Source organism: Protomyctophum parallelum (assembly GCF_964188405.1).
Source record: "Protomyctophum parallelum genome assembly, chromosome: 8".
Lineage (NCBI taxonomy): Eukaryota > Metazoa > Chordata > Actinopteri > Myctophiformes > Myctophidae > Protomyctophum > Protomyctophum parallelum.
The window spans coordinates 16,320,243-16,340,242 of record NC_139703.1 but is presented as its reverse complement, the minus strand read 5'-3'; the positions used below and the strand labels follow the sequence as shown (position 1 = coordinate 16,340,242).

The 20,000-nt window shown below is 44.4% G+C and overlaps 1 protein-coding gene across 1 annotated transcript in view; it reads right to left on the bottom strand.

The window, feature by feature from the left end:
• ptprt (protein tyrosine phosphatase receptor type T) overlaps nucleotides 1-20,000 on the bottom strand; it is a gene marked incomplete at its 3' end in the record, with an annotated part of 182,030 nt that overhangs the window by 100,425 nt on the left and 61,605 nt on the right. Inside the window, 2 exon segments of the mRNA XM_083771503.1 lie at nucleotides 10,560-10,853; nucleotides 18,218-18,392. Of these exon segments, the coding sequence (XP_083627629.1) occupies nucleotides 10,560-10,853; nucleotides 18,218-18,392 (469 nt within the window).

Genomic DNA, 20,000 nt, shown 5'->3' with positions numbered 1-20,000 from the left:
AAACCCTGTGATCCTCTCTCTCTCTCTCTCTCTCTCTCTCTCTCTCTCTATCTTCCTACCACCTGTCAATAAGGCTCAATATTGTTTTATCATTTTATTTTCATAACAGAACTTCTATCTTGATTACTTAGTTCAGCGCGGCTGCGCGGAACATTTGTCAACAGTAACGATAGAATAAAAAAACTCTGATTGGAAATAACAGCTCTTTGGGTGTTTATTGTACTGTATAAATATTGAATGAATATCATACAACGACACTGCAGTAGCAAAATGAACTCATATGAAATGTGAATCACGGTAAATTCATAGTGTGATTATAGGTATATCACCGGTATATGAACGCGTGGATGTCAATTATTAATTGATGTACACTCGGATCATATAAATGGGAATATAATAGGCTAATCACTACATTTATTACGTTTATTATGATAGATCATGTTACTTTCCTTATTTATTTTATTTTATTTTCTATTGTGAATTTTCTGGTTATTATTCCTGTGCAGCACTTTGTGGCTCATGCCTAGAAAGGTGATATACAAATGTTATTATTATTAGTAGTAGTAGGAGGAGGGGCGTGGTCTAAGGGGCATGGTCTAAGGGGGCGTGAACATTTACTCAAACGCAAAGAGGATTCCATGCTCGCGAGTGAGCATGATGATGATGATGATGTCACCTCATGAATAGATAATCAAGTTATCAACTCTGTCTGTCTGTCTGTCTGTCTGTCTGTCTGTCTGTCACAATGTGTCACATCACAGCACATTGTGAGCTTATAGATCGGCTATTTTCAAATGACCGAAATGTAGGGCTGAAGTGGCAAGGTTTTTAATAATAATAATAGTAACTTAACTCTAGTTTTCGAATAAATGTAGTGGAGTAAAAGTGCAATATTTAGATCAAAGAGGTAGTGGAGTAGAAGTAAAAGTATTGGAAATTGGAAAAGTAATACCTCACAAATACCTCACAATTGTACTTAAGTAGAGTACTTAGTTACTTTCCACCACTGACTGTGTCCCTATCTAACACACACTCACACAGACAGACAGACAGACAGACAGACAGACAGACAGACAGACAGACAGACAGACAGACAGACAGACAGACAGAAGAGTGTTGATGTGAAGTCAGAATTTAGTTTGTGAGGAAAAAAGGAAAAAGAAAACCTTGCCAGCGGGGAGGAGATGAGAGGATGAGGAGATAAGGAGATAAGGAGGCAGAGAAGGCAGTGACTTATTGAAGTGGAAAACAAAAATATGATTTGTTGATGTGTTTACGAAACTAAACGCATTCAATACCTCCATCAGCAAGGGAGAGAGCGAGAGAGAGAGAGAGAGAGACAGAGAGGGGGGAAACGGAGAGGGAGGGGAGAGAGAGAGATTTATATGTAGCAGGTAAATAATTGTATCGATCGTTTTATAGAGGAACATCAGCCAACACTCACATTATCATTCTTCACATTCACAACTGCTGCATTAAGTGTGTGTGTGCGCGCATGTGTGTGTGCGTGCGTGCGTGCATCAGACCAAAGACCAAGGGAATGAAGGGAATGCAGTGAAGTGATTTACGTAGTGTATAGTGTAGTGGTTAGAGCATTGAGCATTCGCCTCACATGCGGAAGGTTGTGGGTTCAAACCCTGCCTGGGGTTGACGTCAGCATAGAGGGCATGATGCCGTCGCAACGGGTTCCTAACTTAGCCAAATCACATGGGGACTAGCCTCGGTCCCAGGTTTACTTATCTGCGAAAAGAAAAGCCTGGTCACAACCTAAGGCAGAGAAGCTATCGGCGGTTGTATCCTCCGGAACAGCCGTCAAATGTATTTCCCACGGATACGATATTTTCCAGACCAATCACAACACTTGTTTCATTCGCGGAGAATGTAAACTGATTTGTAAAGCATCAACGATTTCACTTCCGCTAAAATCCCGCAACTTCCGCTGATAGTCTTTTCAGCTTAGGTCTTGCCCAGGGTGCATGGGGACAGGCTTGGTCTGAAGCCTGTCCTGCACGGAGTACAAATCCTTAGTATACGTGAGGTAATACACCTATATATATATTTTTTTTTTTCTTTTGTATCCCACAATTTTGCAACCCATTTCTTTCACCCAGGGTCAATTATCGAATGTAATCCTGGGCGCTACACTTCCTCTGCCAACCTGGAGGGGGGGGGGGGGGGGGGGGGGGGCAGCGGACTGACCTCATGCTATATTCTATGTCCAAGCTGCTTCTTTTCACCTGACAGGGGGGAGTTTCCCTAGTTGGACGTAGCGTGTGGAAGGAACATGTTATTCTAACCAGTTCCTTTCCCCTCCATGAGGCGCCCCGGGCTGGCCAGGGGGAGGCAGTTTAGAGACCAGGATTACTGCATGTTTTTTGTGAGGGTACATACCATCAGCAAATACAATATTAAATAAGTAAGCACCCTGGGGGGTTGCAGATCGGCTATTTTCACTGCTACTTAAATTGATGACATTTCCTCGATTTAGCTTTCTTACATCTTCATGAAATAACTGAAAAAACGTTAATTACTTGTTTTTAAATCCATTAAAAATTATGCTCTTTTTGGGAATGTTTTTTGAAAATGTTCTGAAATAATAACAATTAAAGGTATATTCAGTGATTTCACTTAATTCAAATATCACTTATTTTTTTGTTTTGTTGTGATAATCCTCCCTACTATAGAGTGTGCTGGCCATATAAGGAGTTCCTCCCTGTCCCCAGTTAACCCCTGGGGGTCAAAAAACCTTAGGTTTCGTTTTTGACTCTCTATCCTGATTGGACGAAAGGCTGGGTCCCACAGCCAAAAACGAAACCTAAGGGTTTTTGAGTGAAATCACTGAATATACCTTTAAAGACAAAATGTACGATTTTACTCATGATCAGAGCTTCCGTTGCGCCAGACTGTATGACGGAAGCATTTATATTTTACTCGTGATCAGAGCGTACGTTGCTCCAGACTGTATGACGGAAGCATTTATATTTTACTCATGATCAGAGCTTCCGTCGCTCCAGACTGTATGACGGAAGCATTTATATTTTACTCGTGATCAGAGCTTCCGTTGCTCCAGACTGTATGACGGAAGCATTTATATTTTACTCGTGATCAGAGCTTCCGTCGCTCCAGACTGTATGACGGAAGCATTTATATTTTACTCGTGATCAGAGCTTCTGTCGCTCCAGACTGTATGACGGAAGCATTTATATTTTACTCGTGATCAGAGCTTCCGTCGCTCCAGACTGTATGACGGAAGCATTTGTAAATTGCGAGAGGCAACAGTCTGGCCATGCGAGACTAAGTGACAAATTCTAACTTGCTGGTGATGGGTTGATTTTCATTCGAATCATTTGCTACCTGAGGCCGAGTATTTTATAAAGGTCTCAATGGTTCAGGAATAGTGTTTGTTCATAAGCTGTTCAGCCAGATAGCTGTCACAGACTCCCATGCAGGGACGAGCACACAACCACACATATACATCAAAGGGGGCTTCAGCCCCTGCCCTTTTGCCCGTCTGTAAAACAACTGCCCTCTCCAGACCAAAAAGGCAGCATTTACTACGGTGAAAGAAATACAAATGCCACTCCTTTCCTTGCCATGTTGGAAGGTAGCATTCAGGAGAATTGCCTTTTTCCCTTATAGTCTCCATAACTTGAACACAGCATTTTGCATTGAACATCTCCACCAGCTATAGTGCTGGGTTGCACCCCGAAAATAGCAGATCTACAAGCTCACAATGCGTCACACCACCGAAACTCGAGCTCGACACCATGAAGTGCGACGAATCCGCCGGCAGGGATCACATTATAGCGAAAAGAAACGTCCTTACCTTATTTTTATAAACCTTGACTATGGGGAGGAAGTGATCATATTGAATGAAGCAGCAGAGAAATAAGTGTCACCGCCCTGTGCTGTGATTGGTGCAGGATAAAACCGGTTTGATAAATCACATGTCGCCAGATGATCGCCACTCTCCGATCTACGCTTACTGTATACGCTGATGAATGAGGGCCCTGTGTGTGTGCGTGCGTGTGTGTGCGTGTGTGCGTGTGTGCGTGCGTGTGTGTTAGTGATTTAGTTATGCTTTACAATGAAAGAGGAGATAAAAAGCATGTACAAGGACACAGAGAGAGAGAGAGAGAGAGAGAGAGAGAGAGACGGAGAGAGAGAGAGAGAGAGAGAGAGAGAGAGAGAGAGAGAGAGAGACGGAGAGAGAGAGAGAGAGAGACGGAGAGAGAGAGAGAGAGAGAGAGAGAGAGAGAGAGAGAGAGAGAGATGGATGAACAGATGAAGAGAAAGTGATAGAATAGACAGAGTGATAGAGAGAAGATGAGATAAAGCTGTGTTGCTATCCATTGTCATCAACAACAACAACAACCGCGCACACACACACACACACACACACACACACACACACACACACACACACACACACACACACACACACACACACACACACACACACACACACACACACACACACACACACACACACACACACACACACACACACACACACACACACACACACACACACACACACTAGCCAGCAGGGGTTACAACACCTGTCATACCTGCCTGCTCCAATTGCATCACACACACACACACACACACACAGCTGTGTAATCCACCGGTAGGAGAACTTCAAGCCCATCCACGATTGGTTGTGACAGCTCAACACAGCATCAGGCAAGGCAACCAACTCATTTTTTCACGCACGCACGCACACACACACACACGCACTCCCCAACTGAATATCTACTACAGCTGCTTTCAGCAGTCAGTCTTCACATTATCAGCCTATAGCACACAGACATCCAACTAGTTGGGTCCATTTGGTTCTTATCAGCTTTGTTTTCCCGGTGATGTCAATAATAGAGAAAATGTATCATAAATGAATACTGAAACCAGATATAATCATTTAGGAAAGTTTATGCATGTACTATGCATGTACTATGTGTACTACTGTATGTAAACTCTACATTTCCATTTGCCAGCCATTCAGTTGCAAAAAAGATTCTTAGTATTTTCTTTTTTTGGAAGGAAAGAAACATGTGCTAATGGGCTGCTATATGCAGCCAACACTTCCGCGTTCAGCTTCCTTGGTCTCAATTGCAAATGTTTCTTTCCTTCCAGGGAGCAACATGGAGTCCACCGTACGGTCTTCGCTTCCTAACCATATTTAATTAACCTTGGTCGTTCATTGTGGGACCGTCAATGAGGAATAACAACAAGGAACAAAGGTCGTCTGAGTCTGAGAGGAAGTGTAATTATCAGCGGTCAAGGATCGATCCTATAGTGGACATAAATATTCTGCCACTACTTAAAAGGAACGGAAAATCACTGGTGCTGCAGGGTGGATTAAATGGCATTTAATGAGTTAAATGAGTTAAGGCATGTGCTGTCACGTGACCTGTTAGTCCGGGAAAACACAGAGACTTGCAGGTTTGACTATTTTCTCCACACAAGCCGTACTGTATATAGGTAAGGACATTACGACGCCATTCGGTCAACATTTAGGATGACTAAAAATGATGACTAAAATGTGACTTAAACCTAAATGGAACATTTTATAAAAATAAATAAAAAAGACCGTTTGAGACTGAACCTTGATCTGTGACAGCCGGGTTTGATTCCAGTGTGCAACACATGGTCTCTACTGTACGGTGTGCCCACAGCAACACATGGTCTCTACTGTACGGTGTGCCCACAGCAACACATGGTCTCTACTGTACGGTGTGCCCACAGCAACACATGGTCTCTACTGTACGGTGTGCCCACAGCAACACATGGTCTCTACTGTACGGTGTGCCCACAGCAACACATGGTCTCTACTGTACGGTGTGCCCACAGCAACACATAATAATAATAATAATAATAATAATAATAATAATAAACTTTATTTATATAGCACCTTTCATACATAAATGTAGCTCAAAGTGCTTTACAGAGCAGAAAAAATAATAAAAACAAAAGCAAAACAAAACAGCATTAAAACAGGCATGCAGTTAAAACAATAGGACAATAACGCAGTGTCAAATCAGGAGAAGGCAGTGGTACAAAGATAAGAACAGATAAAATAAGGCAACAACATTAAAAAACAAGCAGTAATACAATACAGTGAGGACGTGAATAACAAAAAATAAAAGATCACTTAAAAGCAATGTTGTAGAGGTGGGTCTTGAGCTGAGCTTTAAAAATGTCTACAGAGGCTGCCTGACGAAGGTACAGTGGGAGCTTGTTCCATGCCGACGGCCCGTAGAAGCAAAAAGCTGCTTCCCCGTATTTTTTTGTTGCAATTTTTTTAGGCAAAGCGAGCAGGCCAGCAGTGGAAGACCTTAGGGGCCGGTTTGGGACATAATTATTTAGGCAGGCAGTCATGTAGGTAGGAAGGTGCGAGACCATTGAGAGCTTTATAGACAAGTAAAATAATTTTAAATCAATCCTAAAAACAACAGGAAGCCAGTGCAGTGATGCCAAAACTGGAGTAATATGTTCTCTCATCTTAGTTCTAGTTAAAACTCTAGCTGCTGCATTTTGGACAAGTTGAAGCAGATGACGAGAGAACTCGTCGGCTGCAGAAGAGCTAAAAAAACGCTTTGTTATGGTATATTCAGTGATGTTTTCTCTAGATCAGAGACAGTCATATTAAAACACAGTAAATAGTAGACAGTGGTTCTGTCATAGTTAGTGGAGCAGACAGATAAAAGTTCTGATATTTCTGTTAGAAATATTGCTTTACTGCATTTTGGCGGGCGATAAATGCTAATCATTGGCATAGAGGATTGACCATGTAATATAGTGGCCTGGTATTCAAAGGATGTAAAGCTGCCAAGGGTCAGAGCCTTGCATTTTAATGTGTCTGAAAAAAATATTGCCAGTCCACCTCCTTTCTTAGCCTCGCGAACAGAGTGAATGAAGCTGTAGTTTGCGGGACAGGCTGGCGCTAGGAGAACAGCTCCATCCGAGCCAAGCCATGTCTCTGTTAAAAAGATTATATCTAGCTTCTCTTTACAGATTATATCATTTACAGAGGAGGACTTATTTGTTAGTGACCTGATGTTAAACAAGGCAAGGTTAAGCTTGTTATCACATTTTTGGGGGCTGTGATGCCTGTGAGGTACAGTAACCAGACAGCATTCTCTCTGCAGACCACTCCTTGTGTTGGATATTCTATTTGAAATAACAGTAGAAATGTTAGAAGAAGGTCCGTGCCCAGTGGGAGACGGGCTAGGAAAACAAAACTGAGTGGAACTAATATGCTGGGGGTGGGGGGCAGGACCAGGGGGATGTCAATAACTGGCGGACGAGGTATCTGTCGGAGGCGCAACGTTATGTAGAATGTGATGATCTATGTTGGCCGCTAGTGCTTGGCAGCCCCATCTATTTGGATGGAGCCCGTCACGACTAAAAAAGGAGGAGCGCTGCCAAAACAAATTAAAATTATCAATGAAATTCAAATCGTGAATGTGACACAGGCGCTTAAGCCATGTGTTAAAGCTGTCTATCCTGCTGAAGCGCTCGTAGCCACCGCGGCTGTGGCGAAAAGTAGGAATTGGTCCGGAAAGGAAGAAAGGCAGATTAGTAGCTTGTAGAAAGTCAATGAGGCGCAAGTAACCCAGTTTTACGAGTTCGGATTCACGCCGCGACGTGTCATTTGTCCCAACGTGGACTAGGACCCGTGAGATGGACTGTGGAAGTGAATTAAAGAGAGTGGGTAATTTTTCCAAAAGGACTGGAATGGTGGCGCCTGGGAAACTATGTGTAATTGAATATGGAGGACTGACATGCTTTAAAATGGAATCAGAGACAATCAACAATTTCGGGGATATTGGAAGCTGGCGAGGAGATGGACGACTAAAATGAACTTTATTATTGGCTTCGGCGGGGCGGACCATATCGGCAATCGTGGCTGTCGAGCTAGTTGACGGGGCGCTTGGAGGGACAGGTGGCTGACGGTGACCCATGGAGGGTTGTGGAGGTGGTTGGGTGGCTGTTGTAGTGGCACCGTTCGCAGGTGGTTCAGGCCGAGTGTGACCCACGGACTTGCGCCGGACAGCCGCTTTCAGCAGGCGCTGGCGGTCATTTTTTGGACCGGAGGCACTGGCACCCAGTCTGGAATTCCGCGAGGGCGCGGGAGGCAGCGATGAGCCATCAGACGGCCCTGAGGACGGACTGGGGGTGATGTGGGCAGATAGTGGGGGGAACTCACTTTCATCTACGGGGGATAACTTGTTTTGGGTGATAAGCGGGGGAACCTGCGATAAGTGGGGGGAGGGGCCTCCATGTTTTCGCCGAGTGGCAATTTTCCATGGACCTGGAGTGGAGCTAATCAAGGTCTCTACTGTACGGTGTGCCCACAGCAACACATGGTCTCTACTGTACGGTGTGCCCACAGCAACACATGGTCTCTACTCTACGGTGTGCCCACAGCAACACAGGGTCTCTACAGTACGGTGTGCCCACAGCAACACATGGTCTCTACGGTGTGCCCACAGCAACACATGGTCTCTACGGTGTGCCCACATTAACACATGGTCTCTACTCTACGGTGTGCCCACATCAACACATGGTCTCTACGGTGTGCCCACAGCAACACATGGTCTCTACGGTGTGCCCACAACAACACATGGTCTCTACTGTACGGTGTGCCCACAGCAACACATGGTCTCTACTGTACGGTGTGCCCACAGCAACACAGGGTCTCTACAGTACGGTGTGCCCACAGCAACACATGGTTTCTACGGTGTGCCCACAGCAACACATGGTCTCTACGGTGTGCCCACAGCAACACATGGTCTCTACGGTGTGCCCACAGCAACACATGGTTTCTATGGTGTGCCCACAGCAACACATGGTCTCTACGGTGTGCCCACAGCAACACATGGTCTCTACGGTGTGCCCACATCAACACATGGTCTCTACTCTACGGTGTGCCCACAGCAACACATGGTCTCTACGGTGTGCCCACATCAACACATGGTCTCTACTGTACGGTGTGCCCACATCAACACATGGTCTCTACTCTACGGTGTGCCCACAGCAACACAGGGTCTCTACGGTGTGCCCACATCAACACAGGGTCTCTACGGTGTGCCCACATCAACACAGGGTCTCTACGGTGTGCCCACATCAACACAGGGTCTCTACGGTGTGCCCACATCAACACAGGGTCTCTACGGTGTGCCCACATCAACACATGGTCTCTACGGTGTGCCCACATCAACACATGGTCTCTACGGTGTGCCCACATCAACACAGGGTCTCTACGGTGTGCCCACATCAACACAGGGTCTCTACGGTGTGCCCACATCAACACATGGTCTCTACGGTGTGCCCACAGCAACACATGGTCTCTACAGTACGGTGTGCCCACAGCAACACATGGTCTCTACGGTACGGTGTGCTCACAGCAACACATGGTCTCTACGGTGTGCCCACAGCAACACATGGTCTCTACGGTGTGCCCACAGCAACACATGGTCTCTACGGTGTGCCCACAGCAACACATGGTCTCTACGGTGTGCCCACATCAACACATGGTCTCTACGGTGTGCCCACAGCAACACATGGTCTCTACGGTGTGCCCACATCAACACATGGTCTCTACGGTGTGCCCACATCAACACATGGTCTCTACGGTGTGCCCACATCAACACAGGGTCTCTACTGTACGGTGTGCCCACATCAACACATGGTCTCTACGGTACGGTGTGCCCACAGCAACACATGGTCTCTACGGTGTGCCAACATCAACACAGGGTCTCTACGGTGTGCCCACATCAACACAGGGTCTCGATTTTGCAGGCAATTTTCACCTCGCTCTTGCTGAGATTTTCACAGCAAATGTCAATTTAGTTTTAGTCATATTTTAGTCATCTGTCTAGTTTTAGCCGACTAAATATCATAGCATTTCAGTCGACTATACTGTAAACATACAGTTGATTTTGTAAATGTATTTGGGTGGCGCATGCCTTGATGTCGTAATGGCTGATTTTACACTTGGTTGGACGTGGAAAATAGCAGACCTACAAGCTCACAACGAGTCTCAGCGCAACACCGTGTGAGCTTGTAGATGCATTTACTCTAGAGTGCAATGCCCTTGCGCAACCAAGAGGTCAGAGATGGGGGTTGTGTGTGGAGGAACTTGTAGAGGGGCTGGTATTGTCTTTATTCAGACCGCAGCCTTCCCATAGAAGTAGCTATACAACGTGAAAATCACCAACATTGCAGCTGTAGGGAAAGCTTGAATTATCCTCTTTAAAAAAAAAATCAAAAATGTTATGAGCTACTTCCTGTCAAGAAATGCCTTGCATGTGATTGGAGTGTTGGAGTTTGGAAGCGCTGGTTGAATATCACTCAACGGCCCCTGTTTTGAATGTGCAAATAATCATCACACTTTCAGATTGAAAGAGGATAATTCAAGCTTAGCAATGTTGGTGAGTTCGGACCTGCACCAGTGTTGTTTTTGGCAGCAAATTTTGATTTTAGTTTTAGTCTACTAAATATCATAGGATTTTAGCAGACTAGTCGACGAAAAACCACAACAAACAACAACTGACCTGCACACTTGGTCCTGGTGACGAGTGGGGGTCCGGGGGGCCCCGTGCCTCCCTCCCCGGGCCGGGACAGCAGCACCTTGATCTCGTAGCCCACGTCGGGGTCCAGGTGCCACAGCTTGTAGGTGGGCGCGTCCACAACGTGCGTCTCGGCCCAGTTGCCCGAGGTGGTGCGGTACTCCACCTCCTTCAGGATGATGGGCCCGTCGCCGATGATGCTGTTGGCGTTGGGCTTGATCCACAGGTAGGTGGCGCCCACCGCCAGCAGCTCCGGGGGGGCTATGGGGGTGGGAGGGGCTGTGGGGGGGAGAGAGAGAGAGAGAGAGAGAGAGAGGTTTTTGTAAACCAGTGGTTCTCAGGCTACAGACCCCCCATTTAATGACATTTCTATCTCTGGGAACCTAATGTATATTGTAAAATCAAAGTTCAAAGAGAGAGAGAGAGAGAGAGAGAGGGGGGGGGGGGGGGGGGGGGGGTTTGTAAACCAGTGGTTCCCACTAGTGTTGTTTTGGTCTTAGTCATAGTCTCTTTAATAGGTTTTTAATATAGTTTTCGTCAGTGAAAAAAGGTAGTCGACGAATATTTTTCGTCATAGACGTCAAAGACACTGGTGGTTCTCAAACCTTTTCATGTCCCACCTCTTCAACATTGGCTTCCCTAGCTAACCCTTTTCACTGTCTTTTAATTAAGCAATATTACACGAGAGGGTGTTGTTTAACTTCAGTGATGCTTGCGGAACTCGACTTCGTCTCGTTCCTGACCGCATCACTGTCGTGGCAATAATCACGTTAAACAACACCCTCGAGTGTAATATTACACAAATATACAAAAAATATATTTTTTTAATGACAGATGTAGTCACTACGACCACAAATGTCCAAAGAAACTAGCTAGCCTAGCCACCGAGTTTGCTAGCGCTCTGGGAAAACAGAGCGGCTGAATTCTTTGTTTTTATTAGGTGGTGAACAGTGCTGGTTTGATCAACGGCTAGAAACCGTTTCAACCAATCAGATTGCTTCCTCTTAACGACCTGTTGTAGAATGTTTTTTAGCTTCTAGTGATTATTTATTTTTTCTATTAAAGTTTATTTGTGTTGTTCTCTGTAAAGACCCCCCATGTAAAGCGTCTTTGGGTACTCAGAAAAGAGCTATATAAGTTTGAGATATTATTATTATGACCCCCCAAATTGACACTAATTAGCCCTGCGGACCCCCACTAGAAAATATATGCCAAGGACGAGAAGATTTGTACGGCTCTGGCAGTGATTTTCACCAACTTAATTTCAAGGAACAAACAAGGGACTAAATTATTTTCGCTCCTATGCCACCAAAATGTGGAACGCCCTAACAACAGTAAACTCTGAGAGTGTGAGTGTATAAATGTACACTCTCAGAGTTACAGAGAGTGGGAAAATACATCTGAAGTAGATGCTATTTTATAAATCCTTTAGTGTTGAGAGTGCATTTTGTTTGGATCACGTGTGTGATTTACGGGCATATATTCTTCTCTGGAAGTCATGGCATACATATACCATACATATACCAGCCGACCACAGTACTTGCACGCTCTGCTTGCGCAAGTAACAATAAATCATGTAATTTGGCGGTCATTGGCGGTCAATGCGTTTAAGTTTGGAGACCCCCTGGTCACCGTTCCCTTATGTTTTACTACAGTCTGTCTATGGTTTTATCACGGCAGCATAATGTACCCATCTGCTAAGTACCATTAAGTCCTGCAAGGAGTATAAAGTCATAGTTTCACTTTAATGGCGTTATCTTTAATGTGCTTCATTACTTAGTCTAGTGTAATTTATGATGATGTTTCAGTTGGGGTTAATTGAGCGTCCAATCCGGCGGCAGGTACATGCTGTCACCTGACCTCGCATTAACGAGCCGTACATCATGCATTAATGTTAGCTGTCTCTCCCCTCCCTCCCCCCCCCCCTCTCTCTCTCTCGCTCTCTCTCTCTCCTCCCCCCTCTCTCTCTCTCCCTCCCCCCCTCTCTCTCTCTCTCTCTCTCTCTGGATGTCCATATATGGAGATATAATAGGGGTGATCAGGTCCAGAGCCCGGGCAGAGGCTATTTTGTGCTGGTTCTGGACAACCGTGGGTCCGACGGACTCGAAACCGGGCACTGCACTCCCTGTGGCGATGTGGAACCACCAGTGTTGTTTTTGTCGACTAAAACCAAGACTAAAAATGTTCGTAGACTACCTTTTTTCACTGACGAAGACTAAATGGAAACTAAATGAAAACTATAAGCTATGATGACTAAAACTAAGACTATAAATATACTGACAATTTCGTCAACAAATAAAAACTAGACTAAAATGTTAAGAAGGGACTAGTGGACAAGATATCCAGTCATTTTACAATTAGTTGCATGCTGAAAATAGTCTAGTTTTAGTCAACTAAATATCATGAGATTTAAGTCGAATAAAAACTTAGATCGTATAATACTAAAACAATCCACGTGACTAAAACTAAATGAAAACTATTCAAGAGACGATGACTAAAACTAAAATCAAAACTTGCTGCCAAAAACAACACTGTGTGGAACGCGTGTGTCGAATTTGAAGTCGGTGGGGCTTCTCGAGTTACGTGGAGTACAGACGTACAGACAGGGACACGGTGCATTTTCCCTCCATTAGCTACCTCCCTCTGTCTCTCATCCCTCCATCATTCTCTACCTCCCTCTGTCTCTCATCCCTCCATCATTCTCTACCTCCCTCTGTCTCTCATCCCTCCATCATTCTCTACCTCCCTCTGTCTCTCATCCCTCCATCATTCTCTACCTCCCTCTGTCTCCCATCCGTCGCTCTGCTCGTTTACAGAGGAGAAAACATCGACCACCCAGCGACTTACAGGCTGGTACCCAGCATGCACGTACGTGCACACACACACACACACACACACACACACACACACACACACACACACACACACACACACACAGTCACACACACACACACACTCTCTCTCTCTCTCTCTCTCTCTCATCATCATCAACTTCTCCACACCACTCTCATCATCAAGGTTTGATTACTCATGTCTGGAGACAGCTGGGAGAGTATAACACACTGATGAGGAGAGGAGAGGAGAGGAGAGGAGAGGAGAGGAGAGGAGAGGAGAGGAGAGGAGAGGAGAGGAGGTGCAGATTAGTCAATCATCTAAACGGGACACAGCTGGAGGGAAGCCGGGCGGGGGATATGTGTCACATACGTCAGTGGTTCCCAAACCTTTTCATGTCAAGGACCCCCAAATTGACACTAATTAGCCCACGGACCCCCATTTGAAGAGATAATGCCAGGGACCCCCATTAAAGAAGATTTGTACGGCTATAGCAGTGATTCTCAAAAAAAAAAAAATCAACGACCCCCCAGTTTCACATGCACGTTAGTCTACGGACCCCCCCCCCCCCCCCCCTTAATGGCATTTCTATCTCTGAGACCCCAATTTATATTGTAAAATCAATGTTTAAAAAAAACATGTCAACTCAATCTCATTGTAACTATGATAATCAAATTGAAATTAATAATTCCGTAAAGCCATAATTAGCCACTTATACGACCACACATGCCCCATCATGCAACCTGCTAGCCTAGCCGCCACTCTGATCTTCATGCGAGTGTCAGTCTCATCAGCACAGCTGATCCTTTATGTTCTGATTAGGTGTGCTCGCCTCACAGGCAGACGGCCATCTCAACCAATCAGACTGCTTCCTACAATGGGGCATTACTCCAAAAGATAGGCCTATTACCTACCTTACAAGGCAGAAAGAGAGAGAGAGAGAGAGAGAGAGAGAGAGAGAGAGAGAGAGAGAGTATTGCAGAAAACAGAGGGATGGAGAGAAAAGAAGGAAGAAAAAAAAATAGCTTTCCCCACCCCTTATTCTTCAGCAATCTCACTTCTAGACTTCGAGACTCTCTCTCTCTCTCTCTCTCTCTCTCTCTGCAGTTCATTTTCAGGTCTATTTTACAGTTCAATGGAACCCAGCAGTTAATAACACACATGCACACTCACATGCACGCGCACACACACACAGGTATATAGAGAGCTTTTACCATGAGGTGAGTTGACTGCAGATTATATAGTGTGTGCGTGTGCATGTGCGTGCGTTTGTGTGCACGTGTTCTCCAGAAGGAGGTTTGAGGCGTGATTTATGGTCTCACTAAAAGCCTTGATTCAAGGAAGCCTTGATCCTTCCTGAAAATAGCAGATCTACAAGCTCTCATTTGTACATCTGCTATTCTGGATGTGTGATACGGTGCAGGTCTTCATTAGTGCTGTTCACTCTTGAGTCTACTATTGAGTCTATTAATACGTAATGTATGTAACGATTCACTCAACTCAATGTATACGATTCGAAACACCATATTAGGTTCACAATATAATTGTGACGTTGTTGATATGAAATACTCACACTGTGCATGCTCAAAGGGACGCATTCGGTGCTTTTTTTGTGATTACAGTGATTCATAGAACCGTAGTTACATACGTAACTTTTAGTGAGATAGAATCATAGAACCGTAGTTACATATACATAACTTTCGTTCTCACACTTTTCCGTGCTAAGGACCCCCACATTGATTGTATTTGCACTCTCCTCTCCTGTATTCTCTCCGTTCTGTTGCTTTGTTTTCTATTTTTGTCTTTGTTTCATTCTTGTTCTTGTTGGGTCCTTTGTGCACTCAGTGCGTGTTCGCGTGTGTGTGCATTATACCAGTAAGAGGCCCTGGGGGAATTTGCTGCTCACAGGTGTGTGACTGACCACACATGCACGCACGCACGCACAGCTGTTTCCAGCGTCTGAGCACAAAGAATAGTTTAATCAAAACATTCACAACACAAAGAACAGAGAGAGAGGGGGGGGGGGGGGGTAAAGAAAGAGTGAATTCTACAACCACTGGGAAATTAGATCCTGTTGCGAATGCCACACGCATGCACGCACACACAGAATGACACACACGCACCGACGCACGCACACACACATACATGCACGCACATGCGCGCACACGCACACACACACACACACACACGTACGAGCACTGTGCACAAATGCTACACACACACACGTACGAGCACTGTGCACAGATGCTATTTTCTTCACAATCACATGCACTGTTGGCTGACCAGTACAACCACAGTCTTGGTGTACTGGCATTTATATTACTGACCAGTACAACCACAGTTCTGGTGTACTGGTGTGTTAATTAATAAGATCATGAAATCAAGTGTAAAGACGCATCAAGTCACCGTTGACTGCAAATGGAATGTCAAATCTTTTGCAGCCCTAATGGAGTAATGTAGGGGAATCAGTTCCACCCTCTTGTGTAGCCAGACAACTACCGGTATATATATAATATATATGAAAAACATTTCAAATGTATCTCCTCCCAGGATCTTTGATCAAAATGCACGAAAACTTCTACACGTGAACTTTGGACCTATACGGACAAAAAAGTAAACTCCGCCCTCAGATTTTCCGCCATTTTGAGCAGTTTGAAAAATGCTTATACCTGATTTTCTGCCTGGATTTTTGAGCAATATGCTTGAAACGTCCTACAATATATGGTCCATTAACTGAAATCCCGGTTGAAGAGAAGTTTGTACGTGAAAACGTGAACAGCGAAACCACTGTAGAAATGGATAATGACATGCCCAAAATGAGGACACATACCTGTACTTCAGTTCAGTCAGTAGAGCTCTTGCCCTTGGACCACAAGGTTATTGGTTCAAATCCGGGTACTGACAACTCAGCTCGTCAGTCTTATTTGTGCATATTGTTCTTATTGCGTATTGTCTTCTTTCTTGGTCCCGCCTTATCGCTGCTTGCAGCTATATTTTTATTTTTATGTCTTGTTTTGACTGTTCAAAGAATCAAAACTCAACTTTACCAGGCGATTGCAGAGTCTGCAGTGCTAAAACTGTTAACAGCCACACCAGACAGACCGGAGCAAATACGCCTGTACTCGTAACGTGCGCCAGTAAGCATCCCAGTTTAAACACTCTATTTCCTGCCTGCGATGTGAAGGGACCTTCACAATCAAGCGTCTTCCTTTACCTCCCAATGAACTACATTTTATTATTCACAGGAAATCTAGTCTTAACAGCGTGTGGTAGAGAGAGAGAGAGAGAGAGAGAGAGAGAGAGAGAGAGAGAGAGAGAGAGAGAGAGTTTACAGTTTACTACCACGCATCGGAGCGGCCGGCCGGGCGGGCCCTTCTCCCCCGCGGGCCCCAAGGCAACTGCATCTGCTGCTTCTACTACATCTCCGCGCCTGTATTTTACTCATGATCAGAGCTTCCGTTGCTCCAGACTGTATGATGGAAGCATTTGAAATTGCAGGAGGCAACAGTCTGGCCACGCGAGACTACCACCCCCTAGGCCAGTAGTTTTCAACCCTTTTCATACCAAGGCCCATTATTTATTCAGTATTTGAGCCACGGACCACCTGATGACATTTAGCCAATCAAACCCAAAACTAAAGAATATTTTGTTGTTGTTGGATACGATTTTATCCACAATTCCATGCTGCTCTAATTGTGTACATTCTCTAATTGCCACACATTAACTGTGAATGAGCGATACTCTTAACTTGAAAGCCGGAAACCGCTGAGTCAGGAAGTAAAATCTGCTAATTAACATGTGCCGCGATTGTCATTTAATCCACCCAAAACACACTTTTGATAAGCAAAATACTATCGTTTAGATACATCAGATACAAACCAAGCTTGTTTTTGGTCTAAAAATTGATTCTGAGATATTTACATTCTAAGTTGCTGTGTCCCCATAGCAAGCATAAGCCAGCGGCATTTTCCATTTCCGGTTTGTACCGGATCCTTTCACCGGATTGAAATGGGAGTGTTTTGAGGGGAAACACAACAACGTGTATTCAGACAGAGTAGTAGCCTACATAGTGTGTAGTGTATTTAGACAGTAGTAAATAGTGTGTAGTGCAGGGGTACTCAACTGGCGGACCACGGTCCGCGACCGGACCGTGGACCACCTCTTTGCGGACCACCAAAAAAAAAAAAGTAAGTTAATAATATAAATAACATCAGATGGTACATTTCTCATGTGAAATTGCTGCAAAGGCCCCCAAAATGTCCCCCAAGGGCCTCCAAAATTCTGGCGCACGCTAAGCGCGCGCAGTGTGGCCTGCCAGGGCGTATAACTCCCGGCCTGATTTGGAGTTCCACTCCGGGCCTGCACTCTGCACCCCATTATTGGTTGGGTGGAAGGGGATCTGATTTGTATAAGCTTGGCTTGACCATACTAAACGGGCATAGAGCCCCGCTCTCCGAAGGACGCCGCAAATGGGACCGGACCTCGGTCTTATTAAAAAAAAGATTGTGGACCTTCATCATTTCTAGTTGAGGACCCCTGGTGTAGTGTATTCAGACAGAGTAGTACATAGTGTGTAGTGTAGCAAATAGTGTGTAGTGTATTTAGACAGAGTAGCAAATAGTGTGTACTAGTGTACCTTTGACATTGAGGTCGACTCGGCACAGACCCAGTATTTCAGTATATTTTAGACAGAGTAGTACATAGTGTGTAGTGTATTTAGACAGTAGTAAATAGTGTGTAGTGTATTTAGACAGTAGTAAATAGTGTGTAGTGTATTTAGACAGAGTAGTAAATAGTGTGTACTAGTGTACCTTTGACGTTGAGGTCAGCGTAGTTGGAGACCCCCGATCCCCCGTCCGATCGGATGACGCAGCGGTAGCGACTGTTGCTGCGTGTCGACGTGTCGCCCACACTGACCGTGGCAGAGAAACGCCGATGGTTGACCACCCTGGTGACCATGAGAGCCGTGTCCTTACCGTCCCACTGCTGGAGAGGACGACATGGAGGGGAGGAGGAGAAGGGAGGGATGTTGAACGTTAACTCTGAACTTAGTAGATCTGCTTTTGGCTTCTGTGGCCCTAATACATGGAATGATCTGCAAACGACTGCAAATTGACCACATTGGTACCCCTGAGTCGTTTTAAAACGTTGGTGAGCATATGTAATATATAATATAAGCAATATGTAACTGTTTTTAGATTGTTTTGAAATTTAACTTATATTCTATTTTTGACCTATGCAATTCACATGTATATCTTTTGTTTTCCTTTTCCTGATCTTCTGATCTTCTGATGTATTGTGATGTTTTTTATATAATACTTTATGTTAACAAAATGAGTTTAATTACTTGAATGAATGAATGGATGGATCAGACCAACTGTAGGTTTTGTGAATTACTGTGGATAATGGATAACGCTTTAAATGGGATTATACATGGAAAAGGTTGAATCTTATGTTATAGGTCCTTTTACACATTTCTTTTGTGTTTTTGGGGCTCCCATGTGTGTTTTCTATCCCCACAAATAAACGATTTTGAACAATCAAGCTTTCATATCATACTGGTGCTTTAATGGAAATTGCTCTCAGCTCAACTGATTTTGTCCTCATCGTGATGTCATCATTGTCACCCTACTTTGTAAAATTCCTCCTCTTCTTCAGTCTTCAGTTCCCAATTTGCATTTCCACTTTGTTTACAATGTCCACCATTGTTGATTTTCCAAGCTGGCATGGAATGGAAACAAGCCTGGTTTTATCTAGCATCAGTATTATAATGACTCAAATATTAAACAATCTGCATATCAGCACCCCCACCACCTCAGGACATTGTGGTACTGCAGCTAATACTGCTTTCAATGTTCAGAAAGAAATGACAAGGCCTCGTTATATCAGAGTGGTGATTGAGGCTCAAAGCATTAGAAATAACTTTGAGGGACATAGACAATATGATATTAAATATTAAAAGCCGTTTTAAAAAGCATGTTATTTGCGCTTTAAAGTATAATACTCTTTAGATAATCTAAATCTACAAGCTCCCTCAATGCGTCACATCGCAACACATTGTGAGCTTGTTGATCTTTTTTTTCTTCAAATGGCCGAAATGTATATAGGGCTGTAGTGGTTAATGTATGTTTTGTAATAATAATAATCATACAAATCTAAAAAGTAACTAGTAACTAACGTTCTCAAATAAATGTAGTTGAGTAAAAAAGTACACTAATTATTAGGCTAGTAAAGTAAAAGTATTGGGAGTTGGAAATACTCAAGTAGTACAAGTACTAAATAATACCAAAAAATCACACCTGTGTGAAGTGAGGGGCGCTAATATATTAAAGTCTAACTCATGTTCATTAGGTGACGTAATTGTGATACAAGACGAAGGGTGGATTGGGAAGGATCAACATCGGACATATATCCATATATGGTCATGCCTGGGGTGACCAACCAACCAAACAACACACTGACGGGAAATGCACGATTCCATAGTGAGAACTGCAGCATTCTAATGTACTTCCTTATTGCTGCGAGGCCGAAACATGGCTTTCTCCTCCAGTCCAAAGCAGGCGTGACAGCTTTTAATACTCCATAACGTCTGTG